We start from the raw sequence: 15,879 nt of genomic DNA, 5'->3' as shown, positions 1-15,879 counted from the left end.
CCAAGGTCCTTAAGTCTGGTGATCTATTTGGCTATTCCTGGGGTTGCTCAACTGGATCCCTTAGGAATAAATAAAGCTTATAGGAGTCTATGGTCTGGCTCAGTAGTGGCCAGTGAGGGTGCTGGTGGAGGGGTGGCAAGAGGCACCTTTAAGAGTAAATGAATTGGTGCTTACCTCTGCTTTCATTGCACCTGAATGCTGCTTGTAGAAGCAGCGTGCTGCCCAGCACTCCCTGCGGTGGGGGATCGCCTTCGCCACTCACCTGGCTTCCACGGAGCCAATCCCACGGCCAGGTGAGTGGTGGAGGCAATCTCCTGCTGCAGGGGGTGCTGGGCGGCACGCTGCTTCTCTGAGCAGTGTTCAGGTGCGGTGAGAGTGGAGGTAAGCACCAGTTCATTTACTCTTGCCACCCCTCCACCGGTGCCCTTACCGGCTGCTACTGGTCTGACTGTAAAGTGAATTTTCTGGCCCAAAATAAGTCCTGAAGTGCCTCACCACCCAGAAACATGCTAGAGCTTCTTTTTCATTGACCAAATACATCTCTGATGCAGTGAGCATTCTGGAACCAAAGACAACTGTAACTTCTCTGTCTTTTTTGCTGTGTCAAGGCAGCACCAAAACCACATTCAGGAGCACCAATGGCTACAATAGTGTGCCTGTTGATGTCAAAAGAAGTGAGAGCAGGGCTTTTAGCAATGGCCGATTTGATAGTCTAATTAAATGCATCCTAATTAAATGTGTCTTCTTTTTAAAAGAAGATGCAGTGGAGCAACTTTTGAAGCAAATTGTCTAACACATTTAGAGTAATAGAGTTCTAAAAATGAGTAAAAAGAATCCTTGTTGTATGGCTCTGGTGCTTCCAGAATAGCTTTCACCAAGTCTGTTTTTGGATGTTTGCAACTCTAAGATATTGTGTGTCCCAAGTACATCACTGAGTGTGTGCAAAACTGACATTTATCTGCAGAGAAAATAAGTCTGTGGTGTTTGAGTTTTCTTAAGACTTCTGTCAGTTTAGCATCATGCTCCTCCATGGTTTTGCCATACACTGAAATGTTATCCTGAAAGTAAGCGATATCATCTGTAGTCCCAAACATTGCATGCATCATTCTTTGAAATACCGAAGCTGTGGAGGTTAATCCAAAGGGCACTGTTCTGAACTGAAAAAGACCCTCTGGGGTAAGGGAGGTTGTCTATTTGATGATAGGCCAAATACCCATCCAAATTTGTGAACACAGAGGCCTCTTTCAGAAGTAAGCAGCATTTCATTGATATTGGGTAATGGATGACAATCCACTACAATGTTGGAGTTTGCATCTCTTATATCTATGCATATTTGAAGTGTACTGTTTGATTTTCATACCAGAACAATGGGAGAGACATTCTGATGACTCAACAGGCTCTATGATGTCAGCATGCTGTAGTCTTAAAAGCTCCTCTTTAAGTGGTTGGTGCAATGCTATGGGTATGTTCCTCACTGTGTTGTACATGTATTGCATTTGCCTTCATCTGAATTTTGTTTTGAAATGTATGGCAGTACCAGGAGTATCAGCAAAAATGTCTGAGAAACCAGCAATCCTATCTGCAGATGGCTGCTTCATCATGGCTTCCATGCTATTTGGGTCTACCACTATCCATAGATATTTCTGATGTTTCCAGCAGAATATTGAGACTCTTCTTTGTGGCACGTACACTTACCCTTCTGCAGTACATCCTTTGTATTCCAGGACAGCAGGGAAGTATCAATTTATGATAATAGGGGAACCTCCATATCTTCATGGGTGTCTGAAGGCTGCAGGTGCAGATTTGATGGCTTGTAAACTAGATAGGATATGATAGTGTATGGAGAACCAGAATCAGCCATCATATGCACTTCATGGCCATCAAGTTTTACTTGAGAATGTGGACAAGCAGGCTCTGAGTCTGTCACACTTAAAATGCGGTCAGGAAGTGGTTCATCTGCCTCATGCATATCATACAGTGAATCAGTAATGGAGTGGACTGCACACGTGCAAACCTTGGCAAAGTGTCCCCTTTTCTTGCACCTGTTGCAAATGACCTTCCATGCAGAACACCTTTGTGGGCAGAGTTTCCACACCAGTATCATTGGTAGCTTCTCCTTTCCTGTGCTGCCACTTTCTGGGGCAGTGCCATATGAGAAGATTGAGATTGGAAGGATTTAGACTAAATAGCCTGGATTGCAGGACAGGAGGTTGGTTAGGCGGTACCAAAGTGAGCAATTTGGCAGAGTGAAGAGCATTTTCAACTCTCTTAGCCGTCTCTATAATTTTATCCAAGGTAAGTGCCTATTCCTAAGCCACCTAATGGAGCAGCAGGGAAGTAACTTGCCTAGGGAGCAAGAGGTTGCTGGTTCGAATCCCTGCTAGTAGGTTTCCCAGATTATGGGAAACACACATATCAGGCAGCAGTGATATAGGAAGATGTTGAAAGGCATAATCTCATACTGTGTGGGAGATGGCAATGGTAAACCCCTCCTGTATTTTGCCAAAGAAAACCACAGGACTCTGTGGTCACCAGGAGTTGACACCGACTTGATGGCACAGCCTTACCTTTAAGTTCCCATTCCAGTAGCTGATTTTCATGCAGTTTGGAGCAGTTTGTTTCCATAATAATCTGATCCCTGATCATTTCATCATTAAAGTTGGCAAACACACAGGTTACACTTGAAAGTAGGGTTGAAATGATCATCTAATGCTTGAAGAGCAGCTTCATAAGGGTTGGCATCCCCTTCCATGGTGGTAGGAAGGGGCAAATGGTTATACATTCATTGGCCTTCAGTGCCCAGGCAGTAGGGATGTGCACAAACCTATTCGGCATTCTATTCCTAGAATGCCAAACAGGTTTGGAGCCCCCGCATTCGAACCGCCTCGAATGCGGGGGCTCCTTTAACGCATGGGAAGGATGCTCTTACTGCCCCAGCTGAACTTCCCCTTCCAGGGCTGCTGCAAAAGCCACTGGCACAGGGCGGCTGTATTCCCTCTTGCCGCCCCAGTCAGTGTAATAATGAAAGTGGCGGGCATGTGGGTGCACGTCACACATGTGCCTGCCACTTCCGATATTACGCTGACCAGGACCGCAAGAGAGAATACAGCCACCCCACACCAGTGGTTTTTACAGCAGCACTGGAGGGGGAAGCGCAGTGGGGGAGGTAAGAGCACCCTCCCCACACCTTAAAGGAGCCCCTCCCGTATCCCAGGTGTACACAGTGCACACCCCTACCAGGCAGTGAATTAATATAGCTGTCTGCTTTGCTGGGGTAAAATCAGGTCTGTATAGTGAAGAAGTAATTGCGGAAATAGGGACTCCATTGTTTCCAGGAAGAGCAGGTGGTTGTTGTTGTTACATGTATATCCCTCTCTTCCTCCAAGGAGCCCAAGTACTACATGCTTGAGTTTCTCTTTCACAAGGGCTGAGAGAGAAGTGACTGGCCCAGAGTCACCCAGCTAGTTTCATGGCTGAATGGGCATTTGAACTCGGGTCTCCCCGGTCCTAGTCCAGCACTCTAACCACTATACCACGCTGGCTCTCCTTGGGTGGCCAAGAAAAAAGGTGGTGGTGGGATTTGAGCCATGCTGCCGTGGGCATCCAGTGAACAACAGAGTCCAGGATTGATAAGGAAAAAGAACCTTCAGAGGTTGTGCAGTTCAGGAAACTGGATAAATAATTAGCAGCAGCAGGGGCATAGGGAGCTTGCTTGTGGCCAGAGGATGAAGTCCTAGTGGCTCCACCACCCTTCTGTTGTTTGAGTCCCTTGAGAGGGCAAGGAAAGGAGCTCCCAGTCAGCAATTCCATGAACCGCTGACTGGGGGCGCTCTGCAGGGGCTGACTGGCCCCATCTCTGGTACTGGCTACGCCCCTTGTAACTAATGTCAGATGCTAGGGGGTATGGCCAATGCCCGGGAGATGGTCCGTTTGAACCCTCTCCCATCTTCCCCAGTCAGCATTTCATTGACATGCTGGCTGGCTGGGCTCCCCGCCCCCCAGCCAGCATTTTAATGAAACTCCAACCAGGAAGGAGAGGGGTGTGGCTCGTGCTCCTAGCCAGTGATTGCGTCATTCACTGGCTGGGTGAGGGGGGGACAAGGCATTGACCTGGCCAAGGGTGAGGGAGTGACTTGGTGCCTGCCCCCAGACCCTGCCGGCCAAGGGACGGTCATCCCCCCCCCACCCGCTTTCTTGTCCCCACAACCCTGAGCAGCAGCAATAGTACAATGCAACCGTTCAGGAATGTAGGCCCAGGAATGCAATGAAATGACGATGCAGGGACTTTCACAAGCTTTGCAAGCTCGCACGCTTAGCTGGTTCAAAATCTCATCGCCAAATGTTTTATAGCTGCTTCCCTCATCAACACAAAGCAATGTTATGTATGTTTAACTAAAGGTTTATTCAGCAAACTCCATTTTCTCTTCCTCCTTTTTCTCCCTTTTCTGACTCCTCCCCACACACTCTCTGCAGCAGGGTTTCTCAACGTGTGGGTCCCCAGATGTTACTGAACTTCAACTCCCATAATGCCCAGCCCTAGTGGCCTTTGATTGGGAATTATGGGAGTTGAAGTCCAATTACATCTGGGGACCCACACGTTGAGAATCCCTGCTCTACAGGATCCCCCCTGGGACAAACATCTAAGATGAAAAAAACATAAAAGATTACTAGATAGAATACAACTTAATGTTCCCTCAGGGTCAGAGGAGGCATGGCCCTGGTGCTAGGGAGCACCAAGGGAGGGGGTGGTTTTCTGTGTTTGTAGGCTTTCCAAGTGCACCTGGTTGGCCACTGCATGAGGCAGGATATTGGAAGGGATGGGTCTTGGCTGGATCCAGCAAGGTTTTTCTGATGTTCTTAAAGTGGGGGAAAGGTTCAGAAACCCAAAAGAGATTGTCAAATAGTTACATTTTCAAATCAGCAAGCAAACATTTCATTGCTGAAATTTTATAAATGTATGTTTAGAGCATGGCCACCTAATGGCGCAGTGGGGAAATGACTTGATTAGCAAGTCAGAGGTTGCTGGTTCAAATCCCCGCTGGTATGTTTCCCAGACTATGATATAGGAAGATGTTGAAAGGCATCGTCTCATATTGGGTGGGAGATGGCAATGGTAAACCACTTCTGTATTCTACCAAAGACTACCACAGGGCTCTGTGGGCGTCAGGAGTTGACACTGATTCAACGGCACACTTTACCTTTATGTTTAGAGCATGATCCAGCTAATGATACATTTTAATACCATTAATTTCAGTGAAAGAAAGAAATGTGATTGACTCTCTCACTGAAATAAATGGCACTTTAAAGTGCTAAACTGAAATGTGCCCCTTCTTCCTTTAAACACAAGCTCAGAAGTTATTTTGGTTGTTGCATCTCTATATTGCGAACAGTAAACTAGAGTGTAAGTTAAAAATAATGCTAAAATAACAACAACCACTGTTCTTGAAAGCAAACATGCACAGCACAAATGCAGAATTGATGTGACTAGACTTCAAAAACATTCAGATATGACTGTTTCGCACGTTACTGCTTATTTTTTGTGAATTAAAAATTCACATATGCAATAGGAGGTCATTGTCATATTTGTTTATTGAATGTATATTCCAGCTTTCCATTAGTTTGCTTAAGGCAGCAAAGTCAAAACAAAATAAGCAATTACTCTAAATAAAACACAAGTAAGAATCTTAAAATGACATCATACTTACCTGAATGAAAACTGATGGCTGGTCTTGTTGATGATTGTTCTGTGGTTAGCACTACAGGGATGGCAGGCTGCTCAGCTGTAGCAACTGATGTGTTTTTTTGTAGAAGAGCAACAGAGATGGCAAATGGGAGCTTTCTAGTGCTAGAGCACTTGACAACATTCCCACCTTTTGGATTATCTGTCATTGTGTGGGCCCTTGTAAGAGATGGGGCATCTGGAAGTATAAGAAATGCAATAGCTCCCCTGCCCCTCACTTCCCCATATGTTTTTATCTACATCAATAATAAGGGATGGGACTCATGGGAGACCAAGGTATCTTACTTCTGACTCCATATTGCTCAGGGGTTCAATCAATCTTTATTACGGTCATAGTTCAGCATAAAGTATACTGGACTTGCTCAGGAATTTTCTTTCATGGTGTTAGAACAAAACTGCTCCTTGTCCAAAAAACAACCACCACCCCCAAACATAGAGGGGGTGTGTGTTTTAAAAAGTTATGTATTTTTTAGACACAGCAATGGATAGAAGATTACATTGGTTTTGCATTCATAACCAGAAATGACAGGCATTTAAAAAAAACCTATATTAGCATAACTATACAACTTTTTCTCAGACACGTAATACAACATAAACCTTTCAGCTTCCTGTATATATAGCTATGAAGATCCTCGATCAAGAGAAAAGAACAGTAGTCATAATGTATCTATCTTCTATTATATCTAGTAGTCATAATATATATTCTATTATATCAATAGAAGAGATATATAAGCTCTTCAGGGAGATGGCTGCCTACAGAGGTGGATGCCCAGGGATAGAACACCGGTCCGTTGCTAGGATACCAAACAGAAGCATTCAGATTTGACTGTTTCTTTCTCTGGAAACCCACAGAGCTTATTCCTAGCGTTGAGACTAGAGTGAAGAAAATACCATTAGGGTTTTGATCAGCCTTGCATCAGGAATAAAGCTTTCCTTCCTGTATGACCGTGAGTTGTCTTTAGATAAGTACTCTTTCCATTTTTTAAAACATATCATGGTTGAACAGCTCCTGCCTCCTTATTAGCTTCTAGGTTGATCAGGGATCTGTACTGAATGAATCCAGCTGAGGCCCAGTTCATAGATCCATTTTAAACATGGTAAAGATTACCATGGGTACAATCAACCACGAAGATATGACCAGCCTGTTAATGAAGTGCAGTGAAGTATCAGAACAGTTTATCTGAGGGAAACAGCAAAATGCTGTGAGAAAGTAGATTTATTGCATGGTCTCAATGGCACATTATCTTAGCAGCCCATTTATGGGATGCTGCTGATAATGCCAGAAAACAGCAGGCAGAAATCCATCAGGTGTGTTTATAGCAAGTGATTGCGGATGCTGTTCTATAGGAGTATCCAGTTTTAACTCTTTCTCTGAAAACCCATAGAGCTTATTACTAGTGACAAGATTAGAGTGAAGAAAATACCATTCAGGTTTTGCTCAGCTTTGCATCAGGAATGTGTTTATAGCAAGCACACACCTGTGCACACCTGATTTAAACACATTTCATTAAACAAATGGAATATGTTTAAATCAGGTGTGTTTATAGCAAGTGATTGGGGATGCTGTTCTACAGAGGTATCCAGTTTTAACTATTTCTTTCTCTGAAAACCCATAGAGCTTATTACTAGTGACAAGATTAGAGTGAAGAAAATACCATTAAGGTTTTGCTAAGCTTTGCATCAGGAATAAAACTTGCTTTCTTTACAAAACCTTAGGAGGCAGATATCAATCAGATATGTCTATAACAAGTGATTGGGGATGGTCCTCCACCTCTAGAATTTATGCCTGAACACTTATTATAGTAGGTGAAATTTTGGGGGAGCACTATGTCTTATATAGATGCATCACACAAATTCATCTGGTGCATCTGTAACAAATGATGAGGAAGTTATACCCAGACACATTCCTCCCCAACCCAGTGCTGAGGGGAAAGACCAAGGCATTGTGGGTGCATAGAGCCTAATCTGTAAAGCTAGCATGAGACTACAAAGTTGTTACTGCATATATGGTGCAGAAGTTAAGGTGACAATTGAAACTGGCAATTTCTGTGCTTTTTGGAGCATGTGGAAATTACAAGCAACTTAACTCTTATCTTAAGCTGAATGACTGACATCCAGACTAAGGAAGTGATGGCGCTCCTGCTTTGCTGCTGGCTAATGTAGCTCAGCTGTTTGGGGAAGCATGATTTTCACTGATCTTCCCAGGGGTGTGACAAGGTTGGAGTGGGCCCAGAGACAAGATTTTAAAATGCCCCCCCCTCACTGAAGTAAAATTTATATATAACACCTATGTGCCACAATAGAACATCATCCTAAATTATTTTTTTTAAAGGTTTTGTAAATTGTGGATGATGCAAGTCATTTAATGGTACTAAAGAAAGACATGTTGTTCTGGTAGCTCCAGGTCTTAACACTCACATCAATTTTGGAGGATGAATACAACTGAAGGAAGCCCGGGCGGGTACGTGGCTGGGGGAGTGAGTCATGTGACTTGCCTCGGGGGGGGGCCCAAAGCAGTGGGTCCCCAGACAACTGTCTCCCCTTGCCCTATTATAGTTACGCCCCTAGATCTTCCCCTGGTGGTAAGTCCTTGAGGGCTGTGTGATTTTACTACCAGGTCACACCTAGGCTTCTGGGGGAAGGGGAGACCAGTGAAAATTGCCCTCCCTACCAGAGTGCATGCTGCCTTACTTTGGAAGGCAAAACCTATATCACAAAACCCATGAACAAGGACAAAGGCAATGACTTTGGAAGGCAGCAGCAGCACCTGCACACAGCACTAGTGCTTCTCACAAAGCTTTGGTGCATTTTTAGTCTTGATGCCAGACATATATTTATTAGTTGAAGGCTTTTAAAAAACTATTTGGATTTTTAAAAATGAGGTAGCTTTTCTACCAACAATAGTCCACAAAGCAGCTTAAAATAAAAAATAGAAGTATAATAGAAAACTGTTACTCCAAGTGTTTTTCCATTTTAGATCCATAAGCATTAATCCTGCTGCAGATACTTTGGAAGCAGAAAATGGAGACTGCATATCTCAAAAAATGCCTGGGCAGGTGCTTAGTAGATGGTCTTGCCGAGATAGCAGAGCGTCGACCAGCAGACCCAATACAATACTTGGCATTCTGGATTTACAAGTATAGGAAGAATATAGATGATGCACTACAGGTGAGAGAGTTCTGTTCCTGAAGTCACTGCTACTAAGATCTTCAACAATTAAATGCTGTGCTGGAAATTGTTGGAGATCTAGCTCCAGATGGCATTGACTTTTTGCACCAGTAACCCTAATGACTTCTAGGGGCATTGGGAGTAGAGATAGTTAGGGTCTCCTTCTCTTTCTTGTTTATCTCTGCCTCCTCTATGGATAGAATGTACTCAGGAACATCCTGGGAGTGACTTCCTCCTCCTTCTACTCAGAATGCTTCTAGTTCTCCCTCTTGACTACCATGCTTCTGTAGGTCTCTCTCTGACCAACATGTAGCCAGCTGTTAGATATAGGTGGTGTATGTAGTGGTTAGAGTGCTGGACTAGGACCGGGAAGACCTGAGTTCAAATCCCCATTCAGCCATGAAACTAGCTGGGTGACTCTGGGCCAGTCACTTCTCTCTCAGCCTAACCTACTTCACAGGGTTGTTGTGAGGAGAAACTCAAGTATGTAGTACACCGCTCTGGGCTTCTTGGAGGAAGAGCGGGATGTAAAATAAAATAAAAATAAAATAAAATAATAGGTCTTTTCCTATCATCATGTACTTCTGAATAAAGTAGATTAGTTTAACCTTACATGAATCTCCATGCTTATCATTTTCAAGCTGTTGCCCCTGAGACCCTGTTAACTTCTGCTGTAATGGGAGTGAGTGAGCTCCTGAAAAGCTCTGCTATATAAGTAATTACTCCCAACACTGCTATGGCAGTGACCTTGTGTTGTGCCAGTGTCTAGATAACCTCTCTAGACTTTTGTGATTGTGAGCCCTTTGGGGGCAGGGGTCCATTTTATGTATTTATTTATATCTATGTAAACTGCTTTGGGAACTTTTGTTGAAAAGCAGTATATAAATATTCATTGTATTTGTATTCATGTTCGAGATGCTATTTTAAGAGCAAGGAAGGAGATCACAAATACCTACAAGTTTGGGGCTGAAATCAAGGGTTCCCAGGCCCACCTGATTGGCACTACATTGGCAACAATAGTGGTGATAATGGCAGTCAACATCAATCATAGGGCATACTTTAGAGAAATGTAAGCCTCAGGCAGTGACCCTGTCTGTGTACAGAGAAAGTCATGGCCAGAGACAACTTTCATTTCAAACCAGAAATTCAAACTGTGTGAAAGTCCAGGCTGGCTATCTATCTGTCTATCTATACACGTGGACAAATGTGTTGGTACCCCTCCATGAAAAAAGAACCACCCACAATTGTCTCTGAAATAACTTGAAACTGACAAACGTAATTGGCACCCATCATTGTTTATTCCGCATTTAACAAAAATCACACTTTGCTTTAGAGTTCTGATGTAACAGAATATTTCTATTAATAACAATAATAATAATAATAATGGCTGTGGCAGAAAAAGACCAAAATAATCCCAGTGGTAATTGGCGCCCTGGGTGCAGTTCCAAAACACCTTGAAGAGCACCTCAACACCATAGGGGCCACAGAAATCACCATCAGCCAATTACAAAAAGCAGCTTTACTGGGAACAGCCTATATTCTGCGACCATATCTATAACAATTGACAATAAAATGCAGCCATCCCAGGTCCTTGGGAAGGACTCGATGTCTGGATAAAACAAACCAGTCAATAACACCTGTCTGACCGTGTAAACAAGATAATAATTCGATTTCTATACCGCCCTTCCAAAAATGGCTCAGGGCGGCTTACACAGAGAAATAAAAAAAAAATAAATAAATATATAAATAAGATGGCTCCCTGACCCCAAAGGGCTCACATTTTAACCCGCCCCCCCCAAATAGACACCAGCAACAGTCACTGGAGATACTGTGCTGGGGGTGGATAGGGCCAGTTACTCTCCCCCTGCTAAATAAAGAGAATCACTATGGTAAAAGGTGCCTCTTTGTCCAGTTAGCAGGGGACAATAATAACACAAATGAAAATGGCATGGACAAAAATGATGGGACCTTTAACCTGATATTTTGTTGCACAACCTTTAGAGGCAATCACTGCAAACAAGCGATTCCTGTACCTCTCAATGACACTTCTGCACCTGTCTACAGGTAGTTTGGCCCACTCTTCCTGAGCATACTGCTCCAGCTGTTTGAGGTTTGTCAGGTTTGAAGGGTGCCTTCTCCGGACTGCATGTTTCAGTTCTTTCCATAGATGTTCGATAGGATTCAAATCAGGGCGCATAGAAGGCCACTTCAGAATAGTCCAATGTTTTGTTCTTAGCCATCCTTGGGTGCTCTTAGCTGTGTGTTTTGGGTCATTATCCTGTTGGAGGATCCATGACCTGCGACTGAGACGGAGCTTTCTGACACTGGGCAGTATGTTTCACTCCACAATGTCTTGATAGTCTTGAGATTTCATTGTTCCCTGCACAGACTCAAGGCACCTCATGCCAGATGCAGCAAAGCAGCCCCAAAACATAACCGAGGCTCCTCCATGTTTCACAGTAGGTATGGTGTTCTTTTCTTTGAAAGCTTCATTTTTTCGTCTGTGGACATAGAGCTGATGTGACTTGCCAAAAAACTCCAGTTTCATCTCATCTGTCCAAAGGACATTCTCCCAGAAGCATTGTGGCTTGTCAATATGCATTTTAGCAAATTCCAGTCTGGCTTTGTTATGTTTTTCTTTCAACAGTGGAGTCCTCCTGGGTCTTCTTCCATTGAGCCCACTGTCACTCAAAAAGCGATGGATGGTGCGATCAGACACTGATGGACCTTGACTGTGGAGTTCAGCTTGTATCTCTTTGGAAGTTGTCCTTGGCTTTTTGTCTACCATTCTTACTATCCTTCTGCCCATTCTGGGGTCAATTTTCCTCTTGCGGCCACGTCCAGGGAGGTTGGCTACAGTCCCATGGACCTTGAACTTCTTAATAATATTTGCAACTGTTGTCACAGGAACATCAAACTGCTTGGAGATGGTCTCATAGCCTTTGCCTTTAACATGCTTGTCTATAATTTTCTTTCTGATCTCCTCAGACAACTCTCTCCTTTGCTTTCTCTGGTCCATGTTCATTGTGGGACACACAATGATACCAAACAGCAAAGTGACTACTTTTTTCCATTTAAATAGGCTGAATGACTGATTGCATGATTGGAGACATGTGTGATACTAATTAAAGAAAACAGCTCATTTGAAAAATCACTCTACTCCAATTATTTATGATATTTTTTAGGGGTACCAACAAATGTGTCCAGGCCACTTTAGAATATCTTTGTAGAATAAGCAGTATTTTACAGTTCGAGAATCCTTTATCCGGACTCATGAAAACCGGAAAGCTCCAAAATCCGGACACCACACCGAGGGGAAAAAACCCACCCGCTTGTATTTTGCACTTGGATTCTCGACCTGTAGCTTCAACCCAGCCCCCTAACCAATCCCAGCCCCAACTTAGCAGCTAACAGTGGCAAAGCAGCAAAAAAGCCCCCAAACTAAGCAGCACCCGCAACTCATAGAGAGGCAAAGCAGCACTCACGGCTCCATCTGCTATGGCGGTTGCCCGGCCCCTCTTCAGCCTCGGCTCCTCTTCCCTTCCCACATGGACGGGCACTTTGCTGTTGGCATTTAAGGGCAACTGCAGGCAGGGCAGGGGCCAGAGGCAAAGCAGCACCCGGGGCTCTGTCTGCAATGGCACTCTGAATGGGGGAAGAGCCCTCCTTCGGGGTAGAGCCAAGCCGGTTTTGTGAATGGGATTGCACTGCCACTCACACGCTTCTCAAGCCAGTCTGCAAGAGGGGAAGGAGGGGAAGTGGGAAGGAGCTTGGCTGGAAGGCGGGAAGCAACTTCAGGAGTTGTTGGAGAAAAAACCCCAGTAACCTTTCATGTCCAAGATATCTCACTTATGAACATATTCCAAAATCTGGAACACCTCTGGTCCCAAGCAGTCCGGATAAAGGATTGTCGACCTGTATCTCTTTTCACACTTGCTTTGCTTTACTTGATGACCTATCAAAGGCATGCAGGTATACATGGGACAATTGCTTTTCATGTAATCACTTTTCAGGAGGCATAAAACACTTTTTCAATGAGCTGTAAGGGTACCTACAAATTTGTCCACATGTGTATCTATCTCTAATTTATGGATGTTCTGTCAGGATGAGGAGAGGGATGAATAATGAAACCATTAAGCAGTTTTAGTTTGTAGGTAGCAAAAGAGATTCAAGATTTAAGTTTTTGAAGTAGGGGAGCAAGAAGCAGCTTTGGTGGGCACCCAGGATTTGCGGATGTTTGGGGTGGGGAGGATGATGGCACTTTATAAACCAGCATTGTTTGTCTGGATGTCTGTCAGATGCCTCTACTTGCCCTCAGCTATTATATTTATAAATAAACATATTACAGAAATACGGATGTTCTGAATACTCTCTATTACAAAGGGAGCTAATCCTGTAAAATGCTGTCTCTGGAACGTCCTTCTACTCAAGGAAGTGGGAGATAAAACACTACATGATATTGTTATCTTTAAAATCATATCACTAGAGGAGACTGGAGAGGGAGGAGCTGGAGCGAGAGCGTGAGGAGGCCCAAAGAGAAGTGGAAATGTTGGCAAGAATGAAAGAAGAAGAACTTTTGATCCAGCAGAAACTTGAAGAAGAGAGGCAGGTATGACAAATTAAAAAGCGTGCAGGGGGGGCAAGGGGGGAGTTTGTGGTATTTGTGCATGTCTGGTGTCTTTGATCCCTGTTCTGTATGGTGGATCAGCTTCAACACATTATCAGACAGAAGGCTGTTCTACAGTCTCTTGCTGGACCTTCATACTGCAGGTGGGTGATTGTATATTTAAATGCTCCCCCATATAAAATGCTTCCTGCACAAACAAAACTAGATTGCCAGAGAGAAAGATTCTTTCCCCAGTATGCTAGTTTTGAATGTGCAAGGCATGTAGGGAAACATTCGACATGTAGAGAGACTCATCTTAACCATCTTAGTGACAATTGCATTAGCATATCATTAGTTTTATTATTTCAGATGAAATTACATTTTGCCTCAAATACTTCAAAGCTGGGAAATAGCAAATTGAGGGCCTTGCTAAAAGCAGGGTATAAATCTCAGAAATAAAAGTAGAACACCAGCCCAATACGTCTACAAGATACGCATGGTGTTTCTTTTTATTTGAAAAACACACACTCAAATATTCAATTACATTTGTTGTTGGAGAGCAAACAATGAATGTGGTTCAGCACTGCTTCCATATTTGTCATCTTGTCTATAGAATAGCCTTCCCAGTGAGGCTCGCCCCAGCCCACAACTTCCTCCTCCTGGCTGCTCATGGATCACTGGTATTCATTTGAAGAGGTGAATGCTGTATTAATGATGGTGGGTGCTCCTAATCATGGAAGCACCTGCCATCCTGGATATGATGTTCTCTTCAGAGGAGCACTGTGGTGGGAGGAGGTGGTGATTGATGGGCCAGAGCGGGACTTCTGGCCCCGCTTTTCACTGCTGCAAGAGAGTAGCCTTCCCTGTGAGGTATGCCATTTTGCAGGTATGCAGTCTGTATGCCATTTTGGAAAGAACACCCAAATAGGGCTTGTGTCTCTAACATTTCCAGTTGCCTAAGAACTGTGCATGTAGCTTTATTTTATTTTAATTATTTATTTGTTACATTTCTAGATTGCCCATTCAACTGTCTCTAGGAGGTTTGCAAATTTAAATGGTAAAATGCAATTTTAATGTTTAAAGCAATTCCTGGTTAGGCTGTAGGTTAATCCTGCAAAGTGATGGCTTTTGTCCACACATGCAGCACAATGAGACTGGCATACAGACTGCAGAAGGAAGATCTCATTTTTGAATGGTCTCTCACATAAAATTTCTTTGTAAATAAAAAGCTAGTGCATCACGAGAGAGGTTCTGTCCCAGCCTGGTCTTTCTGGGCTAGTCTTCTACTTCCAGAAAAGCTTATTTATTTGTGTGTGTGTGTGTGTAACATATATATAACACTGCAAAATATGATTCTCTACTTGCAGTCTGAAATGGTGTAATCCATGTGATTTCTACTCCATTTTGCCACATGTCTAAATCAGGCCTAAGTATGGAGCTTTACTACTCTGCTTCATCATTTCAGTAGCCATTATTTCTTTGCACTTTAGTTCTCTTTCCTCAGTCACTTGCTCTACTGCAAAGCAAGCACATACATAGAACATCTGTTGTGCAATATTTTTCACAGTAGTCTGTGTAGCTGTCTGTCAATCAATCAATTACTTAGGCTTTTCATGCATTTACACCTTTTCATGCCTTGGATCCCTCTCTTCATGCCTTCTATCCCATTTTATATGCCCTTTAATGCCTTTTATACCTTCCTATCACATATGCTTTTTGTGTATTTTTATGTTCCTTATGTCCTATACTTTATGCTGGTCCATGACTGTAATAAAGATTGATTGATTGACTGACTGACTGTATAGCTTTACAGTAATATGCCTTTTCACTAACTTAAATATGTGCATGAAATGGCTGCAGGCACAGATGGAACAAGAACGTGAGGAACAGGAGAGGATGGAGAGAGAGAGAGCAGAAGAGCTCCTGTTAGAGCAGAAATATCAAGCGGAGATGGAGGTGGGAGAAACACCAACAGTCATTTGTATTATTTGTGTCAAAACTTCTCGAAGAGCCTTTCCCCCTACCAAAGAACTCACAGTTGAGGGATGGAATATTTCAGGTCTCTGCCCCCTTCTGTCTTCACCTCTTACTTCTGATACTTTATCTATTTATTATAATCCAGTCCTTCCTCTATGGAGCCGAGAACACTGTACGTAGTCTTATCTCAAAACAACCACTTTTTCTGTGCTAGTGATATTACAGAAATATTTTAGAAGGTTTTTGACCAACACAGCTAGCTCCATGGTCAACTTTTCTCTTTTAATCTAATTTGTGCATTTTTCAGTTGTGGTTGCATATCCTGCTACTACATGTTGTACTGGCCGTCCTTATTTGATGGGGAGAAGAATAATCCCATAGTTTCTGT

At 43.4% G+C, this 15,879-nt stretch overlaps 2 protein-coding genes across 5 annotated transcripts in view; one reads left to right on the top strand and one right to left on the bottom strand.

Annotated features, from left to right (window-relative positions):
- The window catches only part of LOC128350780 (DPY30 domain-containing protein 1-like), a 45,946-nt gene that overhangs the window by 10,578 nt on the left and 19,489 nt on the right, over positions 1–15,879 (bottom strand). The gene's annotated exons all lie outside the window — the stretch shown is intronic.
- The window catches only part of DYDC1 (DPY30 domain containing 1), a 29,063-nt gene that overhangs the window by 6,460 nt on the left and 6,724 nt on the right, over positions 1–15,879 (top strand). The window contains exons 1-4 of one of the 3 annotated variants that reach the window (XM_053309475.1): positions 4,614–6,687; positions 8,744–8,908; positions 13,395–13,517; positions 15,375–15,470. In XM_053309475.1, the coding sequence (XP_053165450.1) occupies positions 6,682–6,687; positions 8,744–8,908; positions 13,395–13,517; positions 15,375–15,470 (390 nt within the window). In that variant the 5' untranslated portion in view covers positions 4,614–6,681. Of the gene's footprint in view, positions 1–4,613; positions 6,688–8,717; positions 8,909–13,394; positions 13,518–15,374; positions 15,471–15,879 lie in introns of those variants that run through there. The other 2 variants (XM_053309476.1, XM_053309477.1) reach the window with 2 other exon arrangements.

The sequence above is a fragment of the Hemicordylus capensis genome, chromosome 3 (genome assembly GCF_027244095.1).
Source record: "Hemicordylus capensis ecotype Gifberg chromosome 3, rHemCap1.1.pri, whole genome shotgun sequence".
NCBI lineage: Eukaryota > Metazoa > Chordata > Lepidosauria > Squamata > Cordylidae > Hemicordylus > Hemicordylus capensis.
Note: the sequence above shows the minus strand (reverse complement) of the source record. Positions and strands in the feature narration are given on the sequence as shown.